The sequence below is a fragment of the Natator depressus genome, chromosome 2 (assembly GCF_965152275.1).
Source record: "Natator depressus isolate rNatDep1 chromosome 2, rNatDep2.hap1, whole genome shotgun sequence".
Classification (NCBI taxonomy): domain Eukaryota; kingdom Metazoa; phylum Chordata; order Testudines; family Cheloniidae; genus Natator; species Natator depressus.
Window position 1 is genome coordinate 218,135,849 of NC_134235.1, and position 27,533 is coordinate 218,163,381.

General features: G+C 41.1%; 1 protein-coding gene across 3 annotated transcripts in view; it reads right to left on the bottom strand.

Moving 5' to 3' along the window:
• Positions 1-2,863: 2,863 nt before the first annotated feature.
• Positions 2,864-27,533, bottom strand: part of VPS50 (VPS50 subunit of EARP/GARPII complex) — a 193,960-nt gene continuing 169,290 nt past the window's right edge. For 2 of the 3 annotated variants that reach the window (XM_074945917.1, XM_074945918.1), the window contains 6 exons: positions 19,679-19,827; positions 17,502-17,598; positions 17,193-17,351; positions 12,671-12,792; positions 9,235-9,424; positions 2,865-3,587 (listed from right to left, as the gene is read on the bottom strand). In XM_074945917.1, the coding sequence (XP_074802018.1) occupies positions 3,468-3,587; positions 9,235-9,424; positions 12,671-12,792; positions 17,193-17,351; positions 17,502-17,598; positions 19,679-19,827 (837 nt within the window). In that variant the 3' untranslated portion in view covers positions 2,865-3,467. Of the gene's footprint in view, positions 3,588-9,234; positions 9,425-12,670; positions 12,793-17,192; positions 17,352-17,501; positions 17,599-19,678; positions 19,828-27,533 lie in introns of all 3 variants that reach the window. The other variant, XM_074945916.1, reaches the window with a different exon arrangement.

Sequence of the window (27,533 nt, forward strand, 5' to 3'; positions counted from 1 at the left end):
GTGGTTGTCTGCTTTAAGCTGAATTTTTCTGCAAAGATTAACCAAAACCAGTTGAGCTTTTTCCTAGAGTAGGGAAAAAGGTTAGGGACCAATACATTGTTTTCCCACATTAAAAATATTCTTACAGGTGTTATACTGAGAAGCTGCAACTCCCTGATGCTTCGGAGCAGAGATTCAATTTGTCAGGGGGTGGCCTTTTGCCAACCCTGTGACATTCTGCCACCTTTGAGAAAATCTCAGTTTGCAGGTGCCCACAGAGCTGGCAGAACGGATGGCCAGGGGAGGAGTGGCCACAGCGTTAGTGCCTACTACCGCAGGAGCCTGCCGGGGGAGTTCTTGCCCTTTTTTCTGCTCTGGCCCTCCTTGTTGACCAAGCAGGCACCAGTGGTAGTGGTGTTTGTGGCAGTGGAATCTCTGCCCGCGCTTTCTACCACCATCCGAGCGAAGGGAGGGTGACGGTGTTGACAGAAATGTTGGTGGTAGCCATGGGGGTAGATGCGAGAGAAAGCTGGGGGAGGGGTGGGAGACACACCCCCTGCCTGTCTTCCTCCTCCCTCCTGTGGACAAAGTTTCCAGAGCAGAAGCCTCGCCTGTGGCTGTGTGGGGGTCTGGCCTCAAGGGCAAGTGACAGGATCAGCCAGCAGGGTATGGGGGGAGGGGGAATGATAAAAGCATGGGGCCAGGGGAGGAATGGAGGGTAATTGCTCACACGAGGCTGGGCGGGGGGAGCGCAAATATGAACTGGGGGATTAATCACATAAATGAAGGAGAAAAGGGTGATTGCAGTAACAGGGGGAATTGGTTTTCTCTGAACTGGGAGTGAGAGTGCATGTAAGTGGGGGACTTAAACAAAAACAGAGGGAAACGGGGTGGAAATCACACATGTGGGGGCACAGGGCAAGCGGGTCTGGGGGAGGCAGGCAGGCAACAATCAGAGACAGAGTGGGGGCATATGAGAGAGGGAGAGGCAGGCAGCACACCAGAAGGAGATGACAGATGATTGGGGGAGTGGGGGCGGTGCCAGCAAACCATGAGGGGGTGCATGAGGGAGCAGGCTACAAAGGGAAGGGAACATGCAATGGGGGAATGAACGAAGCACAAGCAGAAACTGGGGGAAGCAAACTGCAAGGGAGGAGGGCAGGCAGAGGAAAGGTAAGGTGGCCCAGCTGCCCAATGCAAGCTGAGGGGGAAAGGGGGAAGAAGGTCCAAGGGGGAGCATGTACATCCACATGTGCTTTCAAAGAAGGAATACAGCAATACTGCTGCTGCAGTCCCAGGGCAGGCAGGCAGACACTAGGAGAGGTGGGGGAACGGATTGGGTGGAGGGAAGACTCCCGTCAATTCCCCAGCCATAGCAACCAAGCAGTAGGACAGCAGCAGCAGCAGCAGCCACAGGGTCCAACTGAGGTTGCACAGGCGTGACTTTGCAACTTTAATGTTCTTAACATGGTTTGCGTGTGTGTTATATATAATTAGTTGATGCAGATTATTTACTATAAAAACCAAAGTCCATTAGCTTGGTTGATGGTGCTGCTTCCCCCTCACCCCCACCCCCCTATTGTCTTTTATATCTTTGGCTGGTAGCCACCAAGTTAACAGCAGCAAATTAAATTAAGCCAAAAGACATTAACTGTTTGTATGCAATAGACCACAGTAAAAATATTCAAGCTCCTTATTTTAACCATGGGGATGAAATTTAAATAGTTTTTACAATGATCCTTTCTGAACCAGTTCTATATACTCTGAGAACTCCTTGTTCAAGATCTTGCTTTATGGCTGATTCATTGACACAAGAGACCGTGCTTTCAAAATGAACTGAACGGCGATTGTTTTTTTGATGAGGGTAAAAAATGGTTTAATCTAAGTAAAAGTTTCATGTTAGCACTCTGCTCAAGAAGTTGCGAATGGAATTTTGGATGACAGGATGATGAATACTGTATGGGCTCAGCTTTGGGAGTAAATCCTATTTCTTTTGTGATACGGAAAAGAGAGGAGTCAAGAGTTATTCAGTCTGTGTGAAATTTTAAAGTTCCAAAATTCTATTTAGACTATAAAATTCATTCTTCTGCTGAATTCCTACACAGATGTTTAAACTCTTTTCTTTCCAAAGCAAGGTTAACAATAAAAGTAACATTTAGCTCATATACATTTTCTGACAAAGGTGTCTGACTACGACTGTGCTTCCTATCTACTGACATCCTTGTGTTACAAATTAAGGGTTTAAAATGAAGTACAAAGTTGAGGCAGAAACTCTGGCCAAAACACATGAAGTAGTGTGTATTAAAATAGAATTCTGCCAAGCCTACAGTTAATACATGGAGTAAAATATTTAGTGATTTAGGACAGAGTCTATTAAGTCTCAGTATTCACAGACAAAGATTTTATTCTAGTCAATTTAGTCTCTGTCTTGATTCTTGTATGGCTCCATCCCTACCTGAGCACCTTCCGAGTACATAAGGATTTAGTCAGACAACACCTGTGAGGCAGGGGAGTATTCTCATTTTACAGATATGGAAACAGGGGCACAGAAGGGCAGACCATCAGCTGGTATAAACTGTCACAACTTCATTGATGTTCCCGGTGCTATGACAATTTACACAAGATGAGGATCTGCTCCAGAGGGACGGACTTTGACTTGCCCATCATCACCCAGGAAATCCGTGGCAAAGGAGGGAGTAGAACCCAGCTGACCCAAGTGTTTTAGCCAGCATGTCATTCCTCCTACTTCCTAGCATTATTGTGTGGGACTGAGGAAGAGAGGGAAAAGGGTTATGAGAGAACTGTACTAATTTTTGTTGTAAACTACATAGTATGTTGTAAAAACTAGCAAAGGAATTCTCACAAATCATTTCATATTAGTGTATAGTATTTATTACCTTCCCATAATTTCTGGTCAATTATTTTGATATGACAATTTTGAAATAAACTTACATTTAAAATCTACACGAAGACTATGGGCTTGATATTACAATATTAATGTGCTGATTTGCCCTCTTAATCCACATACAAGGTTCATCATTCGAAGAGACTGTACATTTTCCTTCACTTTCCATGTGTTCATAATAAAACACAAGTTCCAAAGGTGGAAGGGTGTAAGACAAAGAAGTATCACATATTAAGTGGTTCTTTGACCAAAAATGCACCAACTATATATTAAGCCAAGGTGTTTCCTTGTCATCTTGATTTACTTATAGTGTACACTTTTGCAAAATATACAGCTGAACAACTGACACAATAATAGTGTCCTTTTAGTAAAGGAAATTAACAAAAGAAACAGAAAAGACTAGAGGTTATAAAAGTTATATTTGCGAATACCACACTGATTCAAAGTGTTTCCAACACAAATAAGAAAGGCCATGCACAATATTTTTGTTAACAGAATGTCTCAGAAGTCCACGAGAGAGCCGTTTGCATGCAGCATATAGACAGAAGGTGGTTCAAATCATAAGAAAAGGAACTTTCCCCAATTATCTTTTAGGTCTGTCTATGTCATCAATTGCTGCTAGCAGTTTCTGTCTTGCTTTTTTGTTGATGTGTGATCCCAGACAAACATTCACCAGATTGGTTAGCTGCTTGGTGGAATATTCCTGGCCAAATAGAGCAGATCATTTTATATCAAACAACCAGACAAAAATATGCAGTTAAATAAAACAAAAATTGATCAGCTTTTCAGTGTATAGAAGCTCTTGGTACACACACACACAAAAAAAATTAAAGTTGCTAACTTAGCCAGGTCTGGATAATATTCATGTGGTTGTAAACAAAACAGTTAGTGTTTTGCTACATGGCAGATTATAATGGAAAATGCTTACAGTTTAAAAGAGTGTTGGACAGAAAGTAATTCTGTGAATACTTAAACATCTTAAGCCACTTAAAATGTATTTTCCATTCCTTAGAAAAAAAATATGCTAACTGGATAAACCTTTAATACAATTGCAACAATTGTCTAAAGAAACAGTGACTAACAAATTAATGACCTGTTTCTTTTGACTTCTCACTTCCACCTGGCTTTTACTTAATATTTTTACCAACAGGATTTTCAACATTAGTTTTACTGTATGATAAAGAACAAATTTTAAAAATAATGTAAACATTTTAATAGAATGTTTAACACCTGTAAAAACATCAGATTTGCCAGAATTCCCATTTTGCTGAAAAAGAGACTCCAAAATGTAAGCTCCACCAGCAAATACAAATGAGAATTATTCAATGTAGGTCAACAAATGACTCCTTCCTATTTCTCATAGCTCAAGATATAATGAGGCAAATGCATTGCTTTCACGCAAGTAAAGCAAACTTCCAGCTGGATTAAAAGTAATCCTGAAACATAGATTCAATGTATCATTTCAAAAGACTTTTAATCCTAACAGTGTGTGGCCCCAAACAGTACAGTTATTGATTGTTTAGACTGCAGTAGCGCCCAGTGTGCGCTAGACACTATCCAAACACAGATGAAGAAATAACTAAGACAGTAATTTGGATTCTGGCTCAGCATTTTGGATGAAGGAAAAAACTATGCTTTTTTGCTTTTTTTTTTTTTTGCTTTATTACTTTGTCTTAAAAGTCCATTTGCAGAGACGGAGAAACTAAAATTTATAGCTTAATTATAAACACTCGTTTTGGATGATTAATCAGCGCACTTCATGTTCCATGCAACTTCTCAGATGTCTTAAACTTTGTTAAAGGATGGAGGCTAACAGTGAGAAAAAGCTTTCCACAAAACTGACCGATCTCCTTTCCCCTTATTTACCAGAGTTCCAACAGCAGCATATAATGGACTTCTTTGCAGGTCATTACCCATTATGCTCCTCCAGCTCACAGTTATTTAAATGCTGTTCTGGTGTGTGAACTATGGAAACTAACACAAAAAGTCCCAATTTGTCAAATTCTTTTCTGTGTACCTCATTAGCCAGGATTGTGGAAGATTTTTCAAATATTTTAGTCAACATATGGCAATTTTCTTGTACTTGGATCATAATACTGTACCAGCTTCACCTCCTCAGAATGCATTGCTGTCTGTACTAACGAGGCTGAACTGGGCAGGCAGTGTTTGACTGAAACACCCCCAACAATCATGCTGATGATCATGCTTGGAAAGGATTCTGCTCTCTCACTGATGAGCCAACCTCGGCTCATTAACCCACTTAGACATAAGAGTGGCTCTTTGAAGGGATGGCTGTTGTACAATATGTCGGACAGAGCTCCAACAGGCTTAAAGGAGTGTACAGTTATATAACTGGCCTGAGAAAAGACTACTTACACTCAAAAGTCATTATTACAGTATTAGATAGAGAAATTCTGAAGAAATGTTGGACTCTCAGTCTGTCAAGAATTAGCGACTGAAAAGTCCTAGTAGATCATCCAGTCCATCCTCCCCTGCCAGGGCTGGTTTGTCCTCTAGCATACTTCTATTAGTGTATTGTCTGGTCTGGTTATAAATGCTCCAAATGAAGGAGGAGTTCTCAGCCCTTCCCATGGAAGTATTATACGACTTTTAGATTTTTCAGGAAGATTATCCGGATATTCAGCCTAAGTTTTCCCTCTCTTAATTGTATCCTTACTTCTACATATACACCCTATACCTCTCTCAGCATTTCCTCTCCTTCCTTCCTGTTCTGACCCTTGAAATATTTTAGACTTATGCTGTTGCTATTTAGCCCACCAACCATATTTCATTATTTCAGTGCTTTCTAAGAAGCCCCTCGAGTCCTCTTGATCCATCCATCAACTGTCTTTGTTACAACTGTTTGTGGAGTACTGCTGTCAAAGTAGCAGACTCAAAGGAAAAGGAAAGAGTTGTTCCTGACTGGCTGTTACATCCCTGCCAAGTGAACACAGAGTGCTATATAGGGAGACCACTCATCTGCCCTACAGTCTTCTTGTGCGGAAGTACCAAAGGGTTTTATTTTATTGTCCATTGTAGCCGGTTAGGAGCACTTCAAACTACAGCCATCAAGATGACCCCATGTCCTTTCAGTTGGTGAAGGCCGCCACTAGGTCCACTGTGGTGGAGACTGTCAATGTCCCCTTAAGGTCGACAGGGAACTATTATTCTTGAAAAGGCCGCTGTGAGACCTTTGTTCAGGAATCCAACTCTTCATGTTGACAGGTTTGCTAACTACTGACCAACCTATTCCTAACTCCTGTTTTTTGTAAAGGTTATTGAGCATGTGCTGGAGAGACAACTCAGGCAGTTTGTGGCATCCTCAGAGGTCCTAGACACTGGTTCAATAGGTTTTAGATCTGGGTTTGGGGTAGGAACCACACTGGTAGTATTATCTGGCCTTCTCTTCTAACAATGGATAGAGAAAACGTTTATACACACACTCTTAAACTTAACTGCCACCTGGGACACCACTGATTAGAAGGAGTTTTTTATGCACCCGTGGACTGTGTTGCTTGAGCGTCTCTTACCTCTCTGCTCCCCTCTTTTCAGTCTGCTACAATCTAGACCTCAGTCTTTTGGCTAACACCTGCAGCATCCATATGTTCTCCACAGCATTTGGAGAGCAGAGGATTGAGGGCAAGAAGGGATTTCATTATTATTATTATTATGCTGTGGAGGGCTTTAATTCTTACACCTAATTGCTTATGCCACCCTAACAGTAAATACACATATTTACCAATCTATTAGTGTAATTTTCACAATAAATAGCTTAGGTAAGCACACTGAGAGGGTGGCACAGACACTTATTTTATTATTAGGTTTAGCATACACAAACAAGAAACATGTATTCAATGCTGCTGGGGTGTCTCTAATTTGCAGGTGATATTCTGTTCTACTTCTCTATTTTATTGGACTCAGAGCAGCTGGTTGGCTTACCAGATCTTGCCAGTATCAGGTCTTGAATAAGGGTGAGCTGTTGGTTGTTAGTTTTGCTTATATTAGGCTTACACAGTAGGCCCCAGTCAGGGTCCCATTGTGCACAAACACGTATTAACTAGACAGTCCATGATCTAAAGAGCTTAACATTTTAGGGCTGTCGACTAATCGCAGTTAACTCATGGGATTAACTCAAAAAAATTGTCGTTAAAAAAATTTATTGTGATTAATCGCAGTTTTAATCGCACTGTTAAACAATGGAATACCAATTGAAATTTATTAAATATTTTGGATGTTTTTCTACATTTTCATATATATTGTATTCTGTGTTGTAATTGAAATCAAAGTGTATATTATTTTTATTAGAAATATTTGCACTGTAAAAATGCTAAACAAAGGAAATAATATTTTTCAGTTCACCTCATATAAGTATTGTAGTGCAATCTCTTTGTCCTGAAAGTGAAACTTACAAATGTAGATTTTGTTGTTACATAACTACACTCAAAAACAAAACAATGTAAAATTTCAGAGCCTACAAGTCCACTCAGTCCTACTTCTTGTTCAGCCAATTGCTAAGCCAAACAAGTTTGTTTACATTTACAGGAGATATTGCTGCCCTCTTCTTATTTACAATGTCACCAGAAAATAAGAACAGGCATTTGCATGGCACTTTTGTACCTGGCATTGCAAGGTATTTATGTGCCATATATGCTGAACATTTGTATGCTCCTTCATGCTTCGGCCACCATTCTAGAGGACATGCTTCCATGCTGATGACACTCGTTACAAAAATAATGCGTTAATTAAATTTGTAACTAAACTCCTTGTGGGATAATTTTATGTCTCCTGACCTGTTTTACCCACATTCTGACATATATTTGATGTTATAGCAGTCTCAGATGATGACCCAGCACATGTTCATTTTAAGAACATGTTCACTGCAGATTTGACAAAACGCAAAGAAGGTACCAATGTGAGATTTCTAACGATAGCTACAGCACTCGACCCAAAGTTTAAGAATCTGAAGAGCCTTCCAAAATCTGAGAGGGATGAGATGTGGAGCATGCTTTCAGAAATCTTAAAAGAGCAACACTCCCATGCGGAAACTACAGAACCCGAACTACCAAAAAAGAAAATCAACCTTCTGCTGGTGGCATCTGACTCAGATAATGAAAATGAACATGTGTCGGTCCGTACTGCTTTGGACTGTCATCAAGCAGAACGCGTCATCAGCATGGACACGTGTACCCTGGAATGGTGGTTGAAGCATGAAGGGACATATGACTCTTTAGCGCATCTGGCATGTAAATATCTTGCAATGCCAGCTACAACAGTGCCATGAGAAAGCCTGTTCTCACTTTCAGGTGGCATTGTAAACAAAAAGCGGACAGCATTATCTACTACAAATGTAAACAAACTTGGTTGTCTGAGCAATTGGCTAAAGAAAAGTAGGACTGAGTGGACTTGCAGGCTCTAAAATTTGATATTGTTTTATTTTTGGACGCAGTGGGTTTTTTTTTTTTTTTACATAATTCTACATTTGTAAGTTCAACTTTCATGATAAAGAGATTGCACTACAGTACTTGTATTAGGTGACTTGAAAAAAACTATTTTTTACAGTGCAAATACTTGTAATCAAAAATAAATATGAAGTGAGCTCTGTACACTTTGTATTTTGTGTTCTAATTGAATTCAATATATTTGAAAATGTAGAATGCATCCAGAATATTTAAATGAATGGTATTCTATTGTTTAACAATGCCATTAATCACGATTAAATTTTTAATCGATTGACAGTCCTACTTAAAATATAGGCTAATCAGAAGATGCAAGAGGGAGATGAAACTATCAAATGGGAAGGGGAAGGAAGGACAGAGGATGAATTAACAATGAGCGAGCACATATCCGTATAGACTAGCTGTGTGCACAATGAAGCTCACCACTTGCCAGGCTGTTACCAATGCAATGGCAGGATTCTGTAGACATCCCAGCACAAATTATTTATAAGGAAGGATTTGGAAGATGATAAAGTAGACTGATGAGGGTTCCCCCCGCCCCAAGGTACTCTGGTGCCATGTATAAAAGATTAACAGTAACTCTTCACTTAATAAGCTAGATATTTGTTTGGTACACACCATTATGAGACATGGATAGATCTTCCATATTTTCTATCTGTGAATATGCATTTATATGTATTAAAGGCTTATAATGGAAAATTATGGCACCTTAGGTACAAAAAATGATTGAAGCATGTTTGGTGATCCATGTGTGAAACGGAAAAATCAGTAGCCATGTACATATTACACACACACTATAGCACTGAAAGAGTGTATTGTTATTAATGTGATACCATCATCATGAAAAAAATCCTCTTGATTAAAAAATAAAAAGTATCAAAATTCAACTCTTACCCTGTGCTCCTTGATCCAGCGCTCCATGTCATTTTCAGTCAGATAGTAAGCTTTAATGTAGGTCTCCACAAATTCCTTATCCGGAATAGGCCTAATGTCTGTTAGCTTTTCTAGCTTCATTAAAAACTGCTGGAAGTCCAATTGCATCAGGGCACGCCCTTCATTGCTACACTTCTTGACATTGGCATAACTAAAATGGGTAACAAGTGAAGAGAAATGACTAAAGGGAAGTGAACAACATCTGTGAGATAAGTGGGATTCATTTGTATCTTAGGCCTTAAAACTATAAGGATGCATATAATTAGGTGAACCTGAGGGCTAAGAGTTCACTCGCTCACTCTTCCAGATGCAAAATTATTCTCACTGTTTATTATTTGTATTACCATTGCACCTAGGAGTCCCTCCCACTCACGGACCCCTGTGCTGTACAAACAGAACAAAAAGACAGTCCCTGCCCCAAAGAATTTACAGTCCAAATATGAGACAAGAGACAACAGGTGGGTAAAGAGAGAAAGAGGAGTCCCAGGAAACAATGAAACAGCATTGGTCAGCAAGACAGGCAGTGGTCTCAGCACATGAACAGCCTAACTGTTGTCAACAGTTTTTTTAGGCATCATGGCAACAACAACAAAAAAGTTTTAAGGAGAAATTTGGAGGAGGATAATGTGGTAGCATCAGAGACATTTACAGAGAGCTCCTCCCAAACGTGAAGGGCAACATGGAATAAATCACGAAGGTGCTTGTCTGAAAATTTGACAAGTGGGTGATGGAGGCTGGCACTGTGGGCCAATCAGAGGCAAGAGTCAACATTTTCATATTGAATGAGAGATGAGAGGTAGGGTAGGGATAGGTCATGACAGGCCTTGAAAGTGAAAACAAACAGCTTACGTTTGATGCAATAGAGAAGGGAAGAGGCAACCAGTGGAGGGATTCAAAGAGAAGATGACATGGTCAAAGTGACAAGTTAGGAAAATGATCTTTGCAGCATCAATATGAATGGATTCAAGATGGGCAAGACTACAGCATGTTTGTAATTTGAAGTGAAGAGACAGCGGAGACTAAGAGGTTAAGGAGAAGACTAAGGGATGGGATGAGAGTGGGTGCAAAGGAGATGGGTTGAGGATGGCATCACTGGGGCAAGTGGAGGGTATTAGAGGATGAGAACAGACAAGAAACTTCTACTTTTCTCCTGTCAAGTATGCAGGAGAGCATCGTAGGAGTAGAAGGGGGAAAAGAAGGAAAGGAAAGGTCATGTCATTCTCTGTCAATTTTCTCTTGGAAAAAATCAGTGGGATCCTGTGCAGAAAGAGAAGTGGTGGCAGAAGGAGGGGACAATTTGAGGACTGAATCAAAGGTGGTGAAAATGCAGCTGGGATTGTAGGTGTGGGGTTCAATTAATTGGGAGAAATAAAGTTGTTTAGCAAGGAAGATGGCAGACCTGAAGGACAAGAGAATGAATTTGTAGTGGAAGAAATCAGCCTTTCACAGGATTTCTGCAAGAGATGCTCAGCAGCATGAGGGCAGGAAGGGAGGAAGCGGATACTGGGAATGATCCAGGGCTGGGGGTTGGCAGCGAAGACCTTGTGATGGGAGAGGAGGGCAGAAGAGTTACAGTGCAGGACACGAAAGCATGGAGAGAATCAAGTCATATTGATAGAACAAAGGGAAGGAGAGGGTGCAGAGCAGATGAGACATCATCAGTGCTGATGGACTGGAGTCATGGAAAGACTGAATGAGAGGGCATGAGGGTGAGGCTGATGGGCAATGCTGAAAGAGGCCACGTAATAGTCAAAGAGGGGACGACCAAGTCAAGTGAACGGCTTTTTGGTGAATGGGAGAGTTGAAGCAGGGCTGCAGGCCAAATGAGGAGGTGAGGGTGAGGAGATGTATAGCTAAGGGGTCAGATGGGTCTTTAACATGGAAGCTGAAGTCACAGAGGATCAGTATAGGAGATTACGAGGAGAAGAGAGAGCGAACATCAGGAGCTGAAATCAGAAAGAACAATTGATGGGGAGAAGCTGGGTAGGCACTAGTGTAGGCCTGGCAGCAACATGGAGGAGTAGAGGAGAGACGAGGTGGATGCAGTGGTGTTCAAAAGAGGAGAAAGAGTTGAGGGAGGAGAAAGGGAGGGATTGGAAGCAGCAAGAAAGGGAATGGTGAGGGCCAATATTCCCATCACAGTCTCATTCAAGGTAAGGAGTGAGAGAGAAGAAAGGGCCTCTGTAAGAGATGGAACCTGAAGAAGTAATGTCAAATGTAGGGATCCAGGTCTCTGTAAAAGCCAAGAGATAGAGGGAGCAGGATACGAAGGGATTATGGATGGCTGTGATCTTTTTAGAGCTGAAGTGGATGTTCCAGAGACAGCAAGAGAAGGGAAGGACAGAGGAGGATGGACATTAAGATAGGATGGTTGGTATGAGGAGAGCTGTTGTGGTGGTGGTGGCTGTGGGTTGGAAGTGGAGAGGGTGGGTAGAGAGGTAAGGGCAGGGTTTGGGTAAATGTCACCAGAGGTGAAGAGGAGGAGGATGCAGATGTGGAATCTAGGCTTATGCTGGCGGGAGACAGAAGATCAAGTTGAAAAGGGAAAAAGGAGTGGGCAGAGGTGATTGGAACTCTAAACGTGTGAGGGTAATGAGGAAGGAAGATAGAGCGAGCGGGAAGGAAGCGGGAGGAGGAAGTAGGAGGATGGCAGATATCATGATGCAGAAGAGAGGTGTGGTGAGAGCCACTGGTGAGTGGACAAGAACAAACAAACAACAAAATGTCAGAACACATGCTGCTGAATACAAACTGGCTGCCCCCAGTATTGGCAGAACCCTCCATTCACAGTCCCTGTTGGGAGTATGGCTGAGCCCCACACTTGTTTTCCTAACTCTCCCTACCACAAACAATAGTGCGTGAATGGGCTGGAAGCTTCCTGCTCCCTTGCATCTTAGTGGTACTGCTAGGCTGTTCTTCAGGATGGAACTCCATGTTAGCAAGTCTCCATGCCCTTCCTGGCAAGGGCATCATCAGACAGAAGCACGGTAATCTAGCTACCATTATATCATATATTTGTATTAGATTCTGTTCTGTGCTGATCTCTTCTCCTCACTACTTTGTTGAAGTATGGTCCACTAAAGACTAAGGTATTTAAGAAAAGGATGTGTCTTATTTTATGTCCACACTTTTGGGCACTATACAGTGTCAATCATCAGTAATAGCCATGTGTCTGCACACCCCCACCCGTTAGTATATTTTAGGGCCCAATCCCATAATGAACTCCATGTAGGCAAGCTTCTGTGCCTGTGAAGAGCCTCGCTGACATCAGGTGCAAGAGTCCACCAAAGTGGAGTTCACTGCTTTATGGAATCTAAGGCCCTCACCTTAGAAACATTGCCATTAAAGAAATATTTACTGAAGACTAACTTTACAGAGGCGTTCGTTAACCACTTACCCTTCCACAATAGTTCTATTGGCTAGTCGGATACAATGCTCCCAAAGAATATTTGACACTGGCAATGGAATACGGACTCTTTTAGATACCTCATTCAACCTTCTGTTAAACTGTTCAAATTCCTGGTGAAATAAAAATAACACATTATTCCATGAGCATAAAAGAATGATTACATGTACACTTACCTAGCGAGGAGAAAAAGATGCAGAGAGACAGCATGCATCCGATGAAGTGAGCTGTAGCTCACGAAAGCTCATGCTCAAATAAATTGGTTAGTCTCTAAGGTGCCACAAGTACTCCTTTTCTTTTTGCAGAAAAGGTGTGTAAGAGAGCAAAACAAAAGGCGCTTAAAGCAAAAAGGTTACAGTGATAAAGAGGTGGGATCTGAGTTGCTATAGAAAATTTTTCCTGGGTATCTGGCTGGTGAATCTTGCCCATATGCTCAGGGTTTAGCTGATCGCCATATTTGGGGTCAGGAAGGAATTTTCCTGAAGGGCAGATTGGAAGAGGCCCTGCAGGTTTTTCGCCTTCCTCTGTAGCATGGGGCACGGGTCACTTGCTGGAGGATTCTCTGCTCCTTGAAGTCTTTAAACTATGATTTGAGGACTTCAATAGCTCAGATATAGGTGAGAGGTTTTTCGCACGAGTGGGTGGGTGAGATTGTGTGGCCTGCGTTGTGCAGGAGGTCGGACTAGATGATCATAATGGTCCCTTCTGACCTTAGTATCTATGAATAATAGCAGGCAAAATTGAGAGCATACCAATTTCTATTCATCTACTGACGAATCATTTACAGTATTATTTCTTAGATAGCTAAGTGTGGATTTAGTTGCATCATCTTAGGACACTGAAATGTAAAAATGTTGGCCCTAATATTATGAAATCTAACCTATAACCAGTGAAAAAAAATCCAGTGATGATCCATTTATTCCCAATCAACTACCTGCGTTATCTAACTCTGCAAGAGTAGCAAGGAAATTTAATAGTTTTCTCCATTCATAGGGAACCTTTAATGCCAGATAATTCCAAATTACTTTAAAAGTTACACCCATCCAGGACTATGATACCCACAGTATTCTTACAATACCCACACATAATACCCACAGTATTCTTGCCAGCAAGTTAAAGAACTATGGGCTGGATGAATGGACTATAAGGTGGACAGAAAGCTGGCTAGATTGTCGGGCTCAACGGGTAGTGATCAATGGCTCTATGTCTAGTTGGCAGCCGGTATCAAGTGGAGTGCCCCAAGGGTCGGTTTTGTTCAATATCTTCTTTAATGATTTGGAGGATGGCGTGGATTGCACCCTCACCAAGTTTGCAGATGACACTAAACTGGGAGGAGTGGTAGATACGCTGGAGGGTAGTGATAGGATACAGAGGGACCTAGACAAATTAGAGGATTGGGCCAAAAGAAATCTGATGAGGTTCAATAAGGACAAGTGCAGAGTCCTGCACTTAGGACGGAAGAATCCCATGCACTGCTACAGAATAGGGACCGAATGGCTTGGCAGCAGTTCTGCAGAAAAGGACCTAGGGGTTACAGTGGACGAGAAGTTGGATATGAGTCAACAGTGTGCCCTTGTTGCCAAGAAGGCTAATGGCATTTTGGGCTGTATAAGTAGGGGTTTTGCCAGCAGATCGAGGGACGTGATCATTCCCCTCTATTCGACATTGGTGAGGCCTCATCTGGAGTACTGTGTCCAGTTTTGGGCCCCACACAACAAGAAGGATGTGGAAAAACTGGAAAGAGTCCAGTGGAGGGCAACAAAAATGATTAGGGGGCTGGAGCACATGACTTATAAGGAGAGGCTGAGGGAACTTGGATTGTTTAGCCTGCAGAAGAGATGAATGAGGGGGGACTGATAGCTGCTTTCAACTACCTGAAGAGGGGTTCCAAAGAGGATGGATCTAGACTGTTATCAGTGGTACCAGATGACAAAACAAGGAATAATGGTCTCAAGTTGCAATGGGGGACGTTTAGGTTGGAAAAATTTTTTCACTAGGAGGGTGGTGAAGGACTGGAATGGGTTACCTAGGGAGGTGGTGGAATCTCCTTCCTTAGAGGTTTTCAAGGTCAGGCTTGACAAAGCCCTGGCTGGGATGATTTAGTTGGGGATTGGTCCTGCTTTGAGCAGGGGGTTGGACTCCTGAGGTCCCTTCCAACCCTGATATTCTATGATCATCATTCACCATGGAAGTGAAACCAACTCTGGGGACCACGCTAACTGTAACAGCACATGGCAACACTATGTAACAGTTTAAGTTGGTAAGTATAGAACACCGTACCCAACTGAAAATATAATGAATTGCTGCTAATTCATTCAGTCCAGCCAATTTCAGCTATGACTCGTAGTAGTTACTAATGTGCACCTGTGGCTATTTGGCAACTTTTGTGAAATGAGCATGTAGGTCTCATGGTAGTGTCTCCATCATTAAAAAAAAAAAAAAAGTCTGCTAACATTTGTATCAAGTGACGCCTTTGTAAGTGTTAAATAAACATTGTCCGTGAACTATCCCCCCATCCCAGAGTTAATCTTCTAGATCAGCCTTGAAGCAATCTGATGGGGTAGGGCAGGGAAAAGCTTGTATTGCAGCTGCTCAGACTATACCTATTCTGTAGTTAAATAAAGGACTTTGTTCCAGGACTGTTAATTAGCACTTTTTTACAAACACAAACAAACAAAAAAACAACTACAGAGGGGGAATTTTAGTAGAGAGATTGAAATACTCACAACTGGTATTTGGCTAAGACAACAGTGCTAAAAGCATTTCCACAAGAAAGCTGAGGCACCAAAACTTCTTTGCCTTAAATGGCAAACTATCTACTATTATGAAGGTGAAGATGCCTATTAGTCCATATTGGTGAAACATGAGGGAAGAAACCAACTAATTTATCTACTTTCCTTAGAAGTAGATGTTCACAGTGAATAACTGGGTGGAGACTTCTGCAAAATCTATTGGCTATTACATGCAACACATTGTTTATGTCAGACACTCAATGTCAGCGCTCTCAAGATGACAGCCAGTATAGGTAGCAAAGAGTTCTCTCTTACCAATTAAATAGTCACCCAGAAACTACTGTCTGTAAACTATTTTTAGTTACAAGGAAAGGAGTACTTGTAGCACCTTACAGACTAACAAATTTATTAGAACATAAGCTTTTGTGAGCTACAGCTCACTTCTTCCGATGAAGTGAGCTGTAGCTCACGAAAGCTTATGCTCTAATAAATTTGTTAGTCTTTACGGTGCCACAAGTACTCCTGTTCTTTTTACGGATACAGACTAACACGGCTGCTACTCTGAAACCTATTTTTAGTTACATAACCTAGAGACCACAATGGAATAAAATTGCCTTTACTTTTGTCCTGAGGCTCAAACAAATACATCCGCTGTTCTGTGGTTCATGGAAGCCATTCCACTACTGAACCATAAGTAGAAAAATTCCTTCAAAGGGCCCAGTTAAAAATAAACAGCATAACAAAGGCAAACTGCAAAGATTTACAACCATCTTCCATTGCTATAATACATTCTCACTCGCAGATTCTCACTTCTTTCCAATATTTTCCCTTAAAAGTGGAGACTGGATATAATGGACAAAAGTGTAGAGGTGTCTGTTACAATGCGTAGACTCTGCATTTTTATAAAATATATACTAGATTTCACAATTCACTGCATAAAAAGGAAGTCTTCCAACTTCTCTTTAACAAGCTGAAAAATGCTTCTGCCATTAACATGGTAATTATTTTCTAAAAACCTTCATGTAATTTAAAAAATTGTTGGTGTGAATATATATTTAAAGCAAAGTATAAATTATGCTGTGTTGTAGGTGGGAGGAATTCCTCCAGAGCACTAGCACTAGTTTATATGTAATAAAGAGCCTTAGGCAATTAAGATGCTCATTTCTCATCAGCTTTCAGTGGGAGCTGGATGCCTAACTGTCTTAGGTTCCTTTTAAAATCCAGCCTGTATCTTTATATTAGTATCTGATACGTACATTTTCTTGCCCTGTCTTTAGAGGCCCAAGCAGGGCTTATAATGCTTTTAGGATTACTTGCAGGACTGGTTTCCCCTACAGGATCTAGGTAAATGTCAGATGATACAACCCCTCAAAAGAATCCACTGGCCATGTCTGATGTGTTTAACAATGCAACTACTTTTTACTAGCCTTCCACCTGCCATTCAGAGTTTTAGCTTCAATGAAACTGCAGAGTTATTCAGCTATGATCTCTTCCACCCAAAGAGTGCTAATGGGCAATAAGTTTTTAATAACTTGAAAAACTGACTCAGTGGACAACAATGGAGTATTAAATGTACTCAGAAGTTTACCGTATTTTGCCAGTAGTAAGACTAAAAAGGAATTCAGAAAGTACACACCATCCTAACAAACAAGAATAAATCACCACATTGTATTCCTCTAATCTTGTCTCTACTACAGCTTTACCATAGGAATTACAGTAATAATTTTATTGTTTTATAGGGTTATATCTAATACACTAGGTGTTTCCAGGAAAATATTCACCTTTAAAAGAGCATCAACATACAAGTTGTGTTGTGACATGATCTCCTTCACATCCCACTTCACATTAGCCATGAGGAGCAGCATCTGTTCATAATCAATAGCTTTAGCAGCTACAATCCAATAAATTGGTTTGCGTAGTTCACTGGCAGTTGACACAGTCTGAAAGAGAAGTTAAATAGAATTTGGTGTAACAGAATTTCTTGCTAACAAAAAGTAATGTACGACAATACCGTGCAAAACAGCCTCATAATATAGCAAAAATTATGAAACTTTGATTTAAAAATGAACAGTGAATGGCAGAATCCTGACCTGAGAGTAGAATTGCTGGAGAAAGGGTTTCTTCGCTGCAGGCATCACAGCATCAAGATGCGACTGAAGGAACTCAAACTGCTCAGCCAAAAACACCCTAAGAAAGCACATAAAATTCATTGTGATCCGAGTACAATATTTAAAGGGCATCTACTTTTCATTTATTTGCAGCAAATGGTCTTGGAAGCTGCCCAGACATAAAAGGATCTTTGAAAGCTTTTAGCTTTAAACTTTTTTTGCACTTTTATGTCAATAGTCTGTCAGGAACTCCTAACTCAGTATTTTATACTTTTCCTCCTTTCCATTCCCATGTGGATCATGGTAGATCATACATAAAGGGTCTAATCCAAGGCCAGCTGAAGTCAATGGAAAGATTTTCAATAACTTCAGTGCTTTGGATGAGACCAAAATTCTTGCTAATTATTTTAGAATTGAAAGAAATCCCCCCTCCCCTCTCCCAACCAAGCACAAAAAAGAAACATCTATGTTATAAAAATGCAAGCACACTGATTCCTTTTGGTTGTATCTGTAGTAAACTAATTAACCCCAACATCTCTCTTTCACACTTTCTGCAAAAGGTTATAAGCACTCTACATTGTCATTAACACAGTCATGTTTCCAACAATGTTGTTGTCAAAATTCAGTTAGAAAACTGTTTAGTAGCATTTCTTAATTTTCAATGCTAAATGAAGTCAAGAAAAAAAAACCTCACGAAGCAGGAATGCTTTTCAATTTAAAAAATCTTTGCATTTTAAGCATATTTTTCCCTTAAGAAACATTAATATAAAGAAAAATCCCCACTGGAATACTTTTCAGCATTTATCATACCTGATGTGATAGGATCTGGCTTTTCCTTGCTATTTTTCAAAGGAACTACTCACATTCTGAGTTAGTAGTTGGACTAGACAATGGCCATAAAAACTAATTAAATCAAAATTGTTTTCAGGATAAAAAACATAACATTTCACTGCCGCACACAAACTGTTAGATGTGGGTTATTAATCTAGATAACAACATGATTTTAGTCATATGTATAACTCTACATATATAACCAGAGAGAGAGAGAGAGGGGGGGTGTGTGTGTGTCTGTCTGTCTACACACACGCACAAACTTACTTTCAAGGATTCTCTCTACTCTTTTCACAGAAAATACTATTATTATTATTAAATATATGCCTGGATCCTGAAATAATTGTATGTCACATATATACTAGCGAACCACATTTACAGCTTCAAGGGTATATTGTCAAGTCAAAATCTTTCATAGAAGTAGGTTTTATTAGAAAAAAGTTGATTTTCTGCTTTTTTCCCCTGATTTCCATCGCAAATATTTTTAACCAACCAAACAAAAACCTTCCCAATGTTTGCAATCTAAACAACACAGCATTTTGCTAACATGTAAGAAAATGGAACTGATTAAGAGCTGACAAAAAAAAATTAAAACGGACTAACCTACTTTCACTGACAACGCTGAGATGAAAGCCAAAAAATAAACAAAAACACTAAAAATAGTGAAAAGTTAATTTGTTTTTAAATTTTGTTTTCATGCAAGATATTACTAAGAAAAGTAAAGGAATCATTTTTCATATTTCTCACCTGACTCTCTAAAATGTTCATAAATCACTTCAACTATAAATACATCACTTCACTGAAGTATTAAATTTGTATTATTAAATTTGTAAGTATTAAATGTGATTATCCCTTTTTAATTAGTAAAATTCTTCCATGCACTATATAAAACATCCCAAACTTAAGTGAAGCAACAATTTGAGTCTTGCATTCCATTTTACTACAATGCAGAAGACTTTAACTTAAGGTTTTATATGAACAGTACAGACTCAATCATCCCATTATTTTTTAAATCAAGACTGAATATCCTTCTAAAGTATATACTCCCTAGTTCAACCACAAATTATTTGGTTAGCAGCAGAAATCGCTGGTTGAAATTCCTCAATTTGTCTTATGCGGAAAATCAGATCATATTAGATTCCTTCAGGTGTTAACATCCATCAGCTAATGATTTACTTCTAATTTATTTGAAAAGAACAATTTATTTATTGTGTTTTATGGCTAAATAATTATGGTCACTGCCTATCTTTTTGAGAGGTCCATCTTAAACACCTCATGGATTTACTTGCAGTGGCTTTAAAAAAGGTGGTTTACAGTAAATAACTTACAAGGATTCCGTGGCTACCACTCTCTCTGCCAAACCATACAGAGTATTGCCAGATGTTAAAACTACCAGATGACTGAGGTGTGGGCTTGGCACTTTCTCCTTTCTCTCTTCAGCAGCTGTGAGGGTGCCAGTGGTATCAGCAGAGACCTCCTAAAACAAAAATTTAAAAGACTGAAAAAACTAATCAATTGTAAAATATGGAATTTCAGCATCAAACTAGAGTTGAATCAAATTTGACAACTGATTGTGTCAGGGAATGGGTGATACGATATAAAGCCTCTCCATTCTAGGTTGCCAATGAAATCCAGTCCAGATCAATGGTGACCAAAGTTGTTACCATTAGAACATTTAGTATCCCAGATGAAATGACTCGTCTCAGTCCAGTTCCTAGTGGACTGATACGCAGGCCACAGAAACTAATGCAGTTTGCACCAAATGTGGCAGTTTATCCATACACACTTTGACTTAACTGCATAGACAGTGAACCAGCTTCTCACCCCTAGAGACAATCTGACTTTAGACACACGAGTAGGAAAAGTGTAGGGAAGTTGACACTGCTGCTGCCAGTGCTGTCCCTGTTTGGTGGATAATAAGGGACTTCACTATTCTAGGTTGTGATTTTCACCTGTCACAAAATTTACAATCAAATGAAAATTATATTTTTAAAATAACTCTGACCTTATTCTGTAGGAATTCCCATCCTGCAGAAATCTCACTTTCATATTACTTAAGTGGAAACGCAGAGGAAAATAATTTGCTCATATAAAAAGTGGAAATAGTATTCACCAAATTTCTCATTACACAGTAGAATGCTCAGCTGGTACATGACTCAAGACAGAAAAAAAATGCATGAGGTCAAGGAAAGGAACTGGTTATGACAAACAAGTTACATAGATATCTAAATGCAAAACTGAGGGTATGGCTACACTGGGACACTCAAGAAAATTAATCCAAATTAACTTTCAAAGTGGATTCATAGCCTTAATTCATTTTATCTTAATTCACAAAGCGAATTAAACTAGATTGAATTAAGACCACTTTAATTCTAAATCAGATTGTCCACACGGGTATTTAATGTGGTTTAACTAATCTACTTTGAAACTTAATTCAGATTAATTTTCCTGAGTGTTCCTGAGTAGACAAGCCTTTAGAAAACAATGGAAAATTTTAGCTGTGCAAATAAAAGCATCCAAAGCAGAGAGATTCAGTTCTGACGTTAACCAAGATGAGCAAAATCACATCAGAACTAGCTGATCTCATAAGATTTCCATGTTTTCCCAGTCTTGCAAGATTTCTGTCATTCGGACACAAAGTTTTATGAGATTTCAATACACCAAATCTAGACCTGATCTCTGCTGTTCTTCAAACCTGAGCACCATCCTCAACCTAATCTGTTGGCTACAGGATCCTTCAAAATTGTGTCGCAAGTTAGGGATAACGCAGGCAAAAAAACTGCATCTGTGGCTGACTGGCCCAACCACAAGCCACACTTTATCCTGACTGGCAGACCCCAAGGTCAAGATGGCTACCCAAACAGAGATATCCCTCAGCCCACCCAGGCCGAGACATGCAGCTTGGACCACAGTTTACACTTCACCCTCTTTTGAGGGGGTTAGAACCACCAGGGAGACTCAAGAGAGTCTCTGCCATTAAGTCTCTTTGTCACATTTATCCACTGAATTCCACACTTCTGTGAGATTCCCTCCCTTCCATCCTGGCCCAAATTGCTGAATAAATAAGTTACCCTACAAAACTTACATATACCCTACAAAAGTTACGTACTCCCATAATGTCCTTTTACATGTGGAAACCTGAACGTGATTCTGACTGAACTCAAACCAGACGTACAATGCCAACTAATTAACTTACACATGCATTTATTGTAGCCAGAACAAGGAACAGCTAACAAAATTTGCATCCAGACTTCAGTGCCATAGAGAAAATGGTAAAGTAACCCTACTAGTAACTACTGTGTTCATGAGGAATGAAATACAATGCACGTGAACATACAGATGGCACCCACTGTCCCTCAAACTAAATCTGCCCCCCTCCCCCCACCCGGGATCGTACAAATGTAAAACAAGCATCAGCCAGCCTACACGGCATGTGCAAAGGTGCAGCTACCATAAAGATCAACAAGGGTAATCTGTGGCAGGACTTCTTTCTATGCTACAGTGCAGTTGAAGCTAATAGTTTCCTGTATACTATGCTCTGCTGAATCTGCCTTGATAAATACCATGCAAGTGTTAAGTCAAGCAGCTATTTAAATTGTTTAAAAATGAACCACTGTTCATAACTGAAACTCCTCTCAAGTGATTGGAAAACCTCACACCTATAATTCTCAACCTGCTAATGCTTAACACAGGTCTTTAAAAATGTGACAACGCTCCAAAATGAGATAGAAATTAACAAAAAGATAAAGGAGCTTAAAATGATGTGGGATTTATTCCGTTAATAAAAGTTTCCCATTACCTGAGCTATGATTTCTGTGGTCAGTCAATTACTCTAATAAAACGTATCAACAGCACGTTTGTGTGGAGTGGAAATAATTTGGGTTCAAGATGAAGATTCTTCAAAGAGCTATAGTTGCAGGTATAGTCCTAAGGACAGTATTTCTCCTCCCAAGGTGCTGGCATGCTATTTGGGGGGGGGGGGGGGAGGCGGGGCGCGCTATATTACACCTTTCAAAATTGGAACAAATAATACAAGTTCCAAAGCAGCAGTTCACAGCAAGAGCACTATGAAAATGCACTGGTTAAAAGCTTGTCTTCAAAAGCAAGATCAGGCCCACCAGAAACATTAGTGCAGAGGTGGGCAAACTACGGCCCTCAGGACTGTCCTGCCGGCCCCTGAGCTCCTGGCCTGGTAGGCTAGCCCCCAGCCGCCCCCTGTTATTTCCCCTCCCCCCGCAGCCTCAGCTCACTGCACCACCGGCGCAATGCTCTAGGTGGCGAGTTCTTGCCGGGGAGTGCGGCCGCAGAGCCGCAGCCTGACCCGGTGCTCTGTGCTGCGTGGTGGAGTGGCTGGCTCCAGCCCGGTGCTGGTGCTCTGGGCAGCGCAGCTGTAGCACCACCAGCCACCGGTGCTCCAGACAGCGTGGTAAAGGGGCAGGAGGGGTTGGAGAGAGGGCAGGGGAGCTCGGGGTGGTGGTCAGGGGGTGGGGGTGTGGATAGGGGTCGGGGTGGTCAGAGAGCGGGGAACTGGGGGGTTGAATGGGGGCAGGAGTCCCGGGGGGGCAGTCAGGAAGGAGAGAGGGGGTTGGATGGGGCGGCGGGGGGCAGTCAGAGGCAGGGGCTCCAGGGGCAGTCAGGGAGCTTGAATAAAGGAGCTTGAAATGATGTGGGATTTATTCCTTTAATAAAAGTTTCCCATTACCTGAGCTATGATTTCTGTGGTCAGTCAATTACTGTAATAAAACTTATCAACAGCACGTTTGTGTGGTGTGGAAATAAATTTGGGTTCAAGATGAAGATTCTTCAAAGAGGTATAGTTGCAGGTAGAAGGGGTGTTTAGATGGGGTAGGGGTTCCAGGTGGGAAGTCAGGAATAAGAGGAGGGGTTGGATGGGGCAGCAGGGGGCAGTCAGGGGTGGGAGGTCCGGGGGCAGTCAAGGGACAGGGAACAGGGGAGGCTGGATGGGGCAGGAGTCCCGGGGGGGCCGTCAGGGGGCAAGAAGCAGGGGGGGTTGGATAGGGGACGGGGGCTGGGCCATGCCTGGCTGTTTGGGGAGGCACAGCCTCCCCTAACCAGCCTTCCATATCATTTCAGAAACCTGATGTGACCCTCAGGCCAAAAAGTTTGCCAGCCCCTGTATTAGTGTCACAGATCAGGGCAACTGTACCTGTATTTTCCCCTCCGTGGTCCACTAAAGGCATCTACTCTATGCTTCCAACTGTCACTTCTCTTGGGCACAGACCTGCTGGTCTTTGCCTTCAGCCCAAGGTTTTTCCAGGCTGCGCCATTCCCTGACTACACTGAGATATCTCCAGCAAGCCAGACTATCTAACCAGGCCAGCACCTGCATTTTGCTTTCTCTTTGAAGGCTCTGAACAGCAGTAACTGCCAGCAGTCACAAGTTACCACACAGCCCTTTATAAGCAAGCACCTTTATTCTTAAGGGGAAAGCATTCCAGAGGAAACACAGAACAATAAAAGTTCCTTTATATCCATGCTAAAATCTCACCACAGGTCACCCATCAGTTTTATGGGGCTTCAGTAGACCAAAGTACTTTGAAACGTTCCCAGAAAGTATTAGGGCCTCCCAGGACAGAAGGTCTTGTCCATTTGCTGGATCAGAAAGGAGGCCCTGAGTCGTTTAAACTTAGGCTATTTACCCAAAGTCCTCTCTTTTACTGTTGGGTTCTGAAGAATCCAGTTTGACCTAATAAATGCAAACTAGGTGGTGCTACTTCTTCAGAGGTGTTACAATCTGAGTGAGTTTGCCTAACTACCCTGCATTGTTCTTAGAATTCCATTGTTCATGGAATTACATACAGTCCCTAAACTAAACTAAATACATAAACTAAATACAGTAAAATCTCCCAAAGATATTGCAGGAAATTGCCATATCTGTCACAATTAATATCTCAGTTTACCAGTTACATAAGTAACCAGTGATGAAAATGGCTCAGTAGGCTGTGACCCTTGCCTCTAGAGAGAGGAGGGCTATGTGGAGGGTCACAGTGAGCCTCTGAGGCTAGCGTAATCCACCAGGAAGTGCGGGACCTCCTGAAACAAGATTGGAGCTTTGTCACAGATGACATTGACAATTAAACATTTATATTTTGGTAGCACACAAAAGCTACAGGGAGATACTGTCCCCACCCAAAGGGTTTACAGTCTAAAAGACACCAGCAGAGACAAAGGGATAGGGATACAACACACAAGCTGTGACTGGTAAACTAAAACCTGCATGTAAGCTCTTTATTTTATTTAAAATAGGATTTCTTTGTAATGCTTTTGTTCTGAATAAATAATACTTTGCTTCATGAAGGCTGGCTCATCACTAGCTAACCCTGTCAGAGCCCTTGAGAGAGCAGAATTGCAGGTGCTGAACTAAAATCAGACCTGCTAAGGTAATCACAGTGAATTGCCACCTAAATACCTAGTCTAGAGACAGAGAGTGATGGGACTGTATGAGAAAGGTGACAGCTAGAGGCTTGAGATTCAAGCAGAGTGTCCTTGAAGAAACCATGAAGGAGTTAGAGGTACAATTACATCGGGAATTATGACCCCAGCAAACAAAGACAACAGCCACAGTTTTGTTGTTTTCTTTTTACTTGGGTTGGAAAGAGTGAAGGGGAATAGCAGGGATTGGGGAGCTATAAGAGTAAAGGTGTAAGGAAAAGGAAGGAAGAGGAACAGTCACCTGCCTATTCATGGTCAACCGGCAGGATGATTCTGCAGGCATCAGGCAGAATGACTCTTGATGAGGGATCTGAAGGATGATAAGGTACTGGCTGTACACAGTTTTTTCTGGGAGCTTTTCACATATATAAAGTAGGGCTTTCCATTAGTTGCAATTAACTCACATGATTAACTCAAAAAAATTAATTGTGATTAATCACAGTTTTAATCGCATTGTTACACAATAGAATACCAATTGAAATTTATTAAATATTTTGAATGTTTTTCTACATTTTCATATATATTGTATTCTGTGTTGTAATCAAAATCAAAGTGTATATTTTTGATTACAAATACTTGCACTGTAAAAATGATACACAAAAGAAATAATATTTTAAATTCACCTCATACAAGTACAGTAGTGCAATCTCTGTCATGAAAGTGCAACTTAAAAATGTAGATTTTTGTTGTTACATAACTGCACTCAAAAACAAAACAATGTAAAACTTCAGAGCCTACAGGTCCACTCAGTCCTACTTCTACAGCCAATCACCAAGACAAACTGTGACAGGATCCCCCCAGGGTGCAGCCTGGGACTGTGGGAACTGCTGTGCCCCCTTAACTTTCTTTAGCCTGTGCTGTCTCTCACAATGACTTGTTAGTGACCAGCAGCAAGCCCCTCCAGGTGCAATGATCACTCAGCACAACAGCATGTGGTGCCCCACACACCCAGCTAGATTGCATGAATGCTCCGAGAGCCACTCATTAATCACACAGAGAAAGGCACCAGCCAAATCCTCCTAGCCCCCAACACTGTACCTCAGGAATATACAGTCTTGCACTTCTCAAGATGGGCACTGCAGATTTATTAATTGGTTCACCACTTCATCAATGGAAAGTTGACATACACAGCCTTTGCAAAACCTGAGATTTGCCCCACACTTCATACAAACTCACTGGTAAAGATAAACGATTAAACAAATGTATTGACTATAAAAGGCAGATTTTAAGTGATAGGCAAAAAGTCAGAGTTAGTTACCAAAAGAAATAAAATATAAGCATACAGTCTAAACTCTCAAACCCATTAGACTCGGTGACATCTAGATTAACTTGTTTTTCTCACCCCACTGGATATTGCGGTCCTTAATATACAGGTTTGGCCCAGGTTCAAGGAACAATCTCCTCTCTTGGAGTCTTGTCTTCTTCTCAGTGTCTTAGTTGCTTGCACTATAGTTGGGAGCAGAAGAAAAGGCGAAGCATGGTTCCTGCTCTGTTCTGTTTTGTTCCCTCAATCCCATGTGCTTGGGGAACAAACAAGTCCAGGCATGTCTGGTGGGCATTACTGAATCTCTAGGCAAGGTTGAGCAATTCCCCTGGTGTGGTCTCATGCAGGTGAGTTATTGAATTGTAGCTCCCTTGCTGGACAATGGCTGTTGATGGATTGTTTGAAACCCCACCCGGGTGTTGGTTACTTTCCTTGCTGTTGCCTCTGAGAAGCTAATATCTGGTGATTCCCCAATTTACAGCATACAACACAATTCTCATAACTTCATATGCATTAATGATATACACATATGGATAAAGAAATTACTTTCAGCAGATCATAACCTTTCCCGATACATATAAAACATGCCTTGTAAGGTAAGATCACGATTATATAAAAATGAGGAATATGGGGGTTCCAGGACGCTCCCCCAAGGTATAGAATGTCACACAAACAAGTTTGTGTACATTTACAGGAGAAAATGCTGCCCTCTTCTTATTTACACGGTCACAAGAAAGTGAGAACAGGCATTTGCATGGCACTTTTGCAGCTGGCATTGCAAGGTATTTACATGTCAGGTATGCTAAAATGTGTATCCCCCTTCATGCTTCGGCCACCATTCCAGAGGGCATGCTTCCATGCTGACGACGCTTGTTAAAAAAATGTGTCAATTAAATTTGTGACTGAACTCCTTGGGGGAGAATTGGACATCCCCTGCTCTGTTTTACCTGAATTCTGCCACATATTTCATGTTATAGCAGTCTCGGATGATGACCCAGCACGTTGTTCTTTTAAGAACACTTTCACTGCAGATTTCATAAAATGCAAAGAAGGTATCAATGAGAGATTTCTAAAGATAGCTACAGCACTCAACCCAAGGTTTAAGAATCTGAAGTGCCTTCCAAAATCTGAGAGGGACGAGGTGTGGAGCATGCTTTCAGAAGTCTTAAAAGAGCAACACTCCGATGCGGAAACTACAGAACCCAAACCACCAAAAAATAATATCAACCTTCTGCTGGTGGCATCTGACTCAGATAATAAAAATGGAAATGTATCGGTCCACACTGCTTTGGATTGTTATCAAGCAGAACACATCATCAGCATGGACGCATATCCCTTGGAATGGTGGCTGAAGCATGAAGGGACCTATGAATCTTTAGCACATCTGGCATGTAAATATCTTGCAATGACGGCTACAAAAGTGCCATGAGAATGCCTGTTCTCACTTTCAGGTGACATTGTAAACA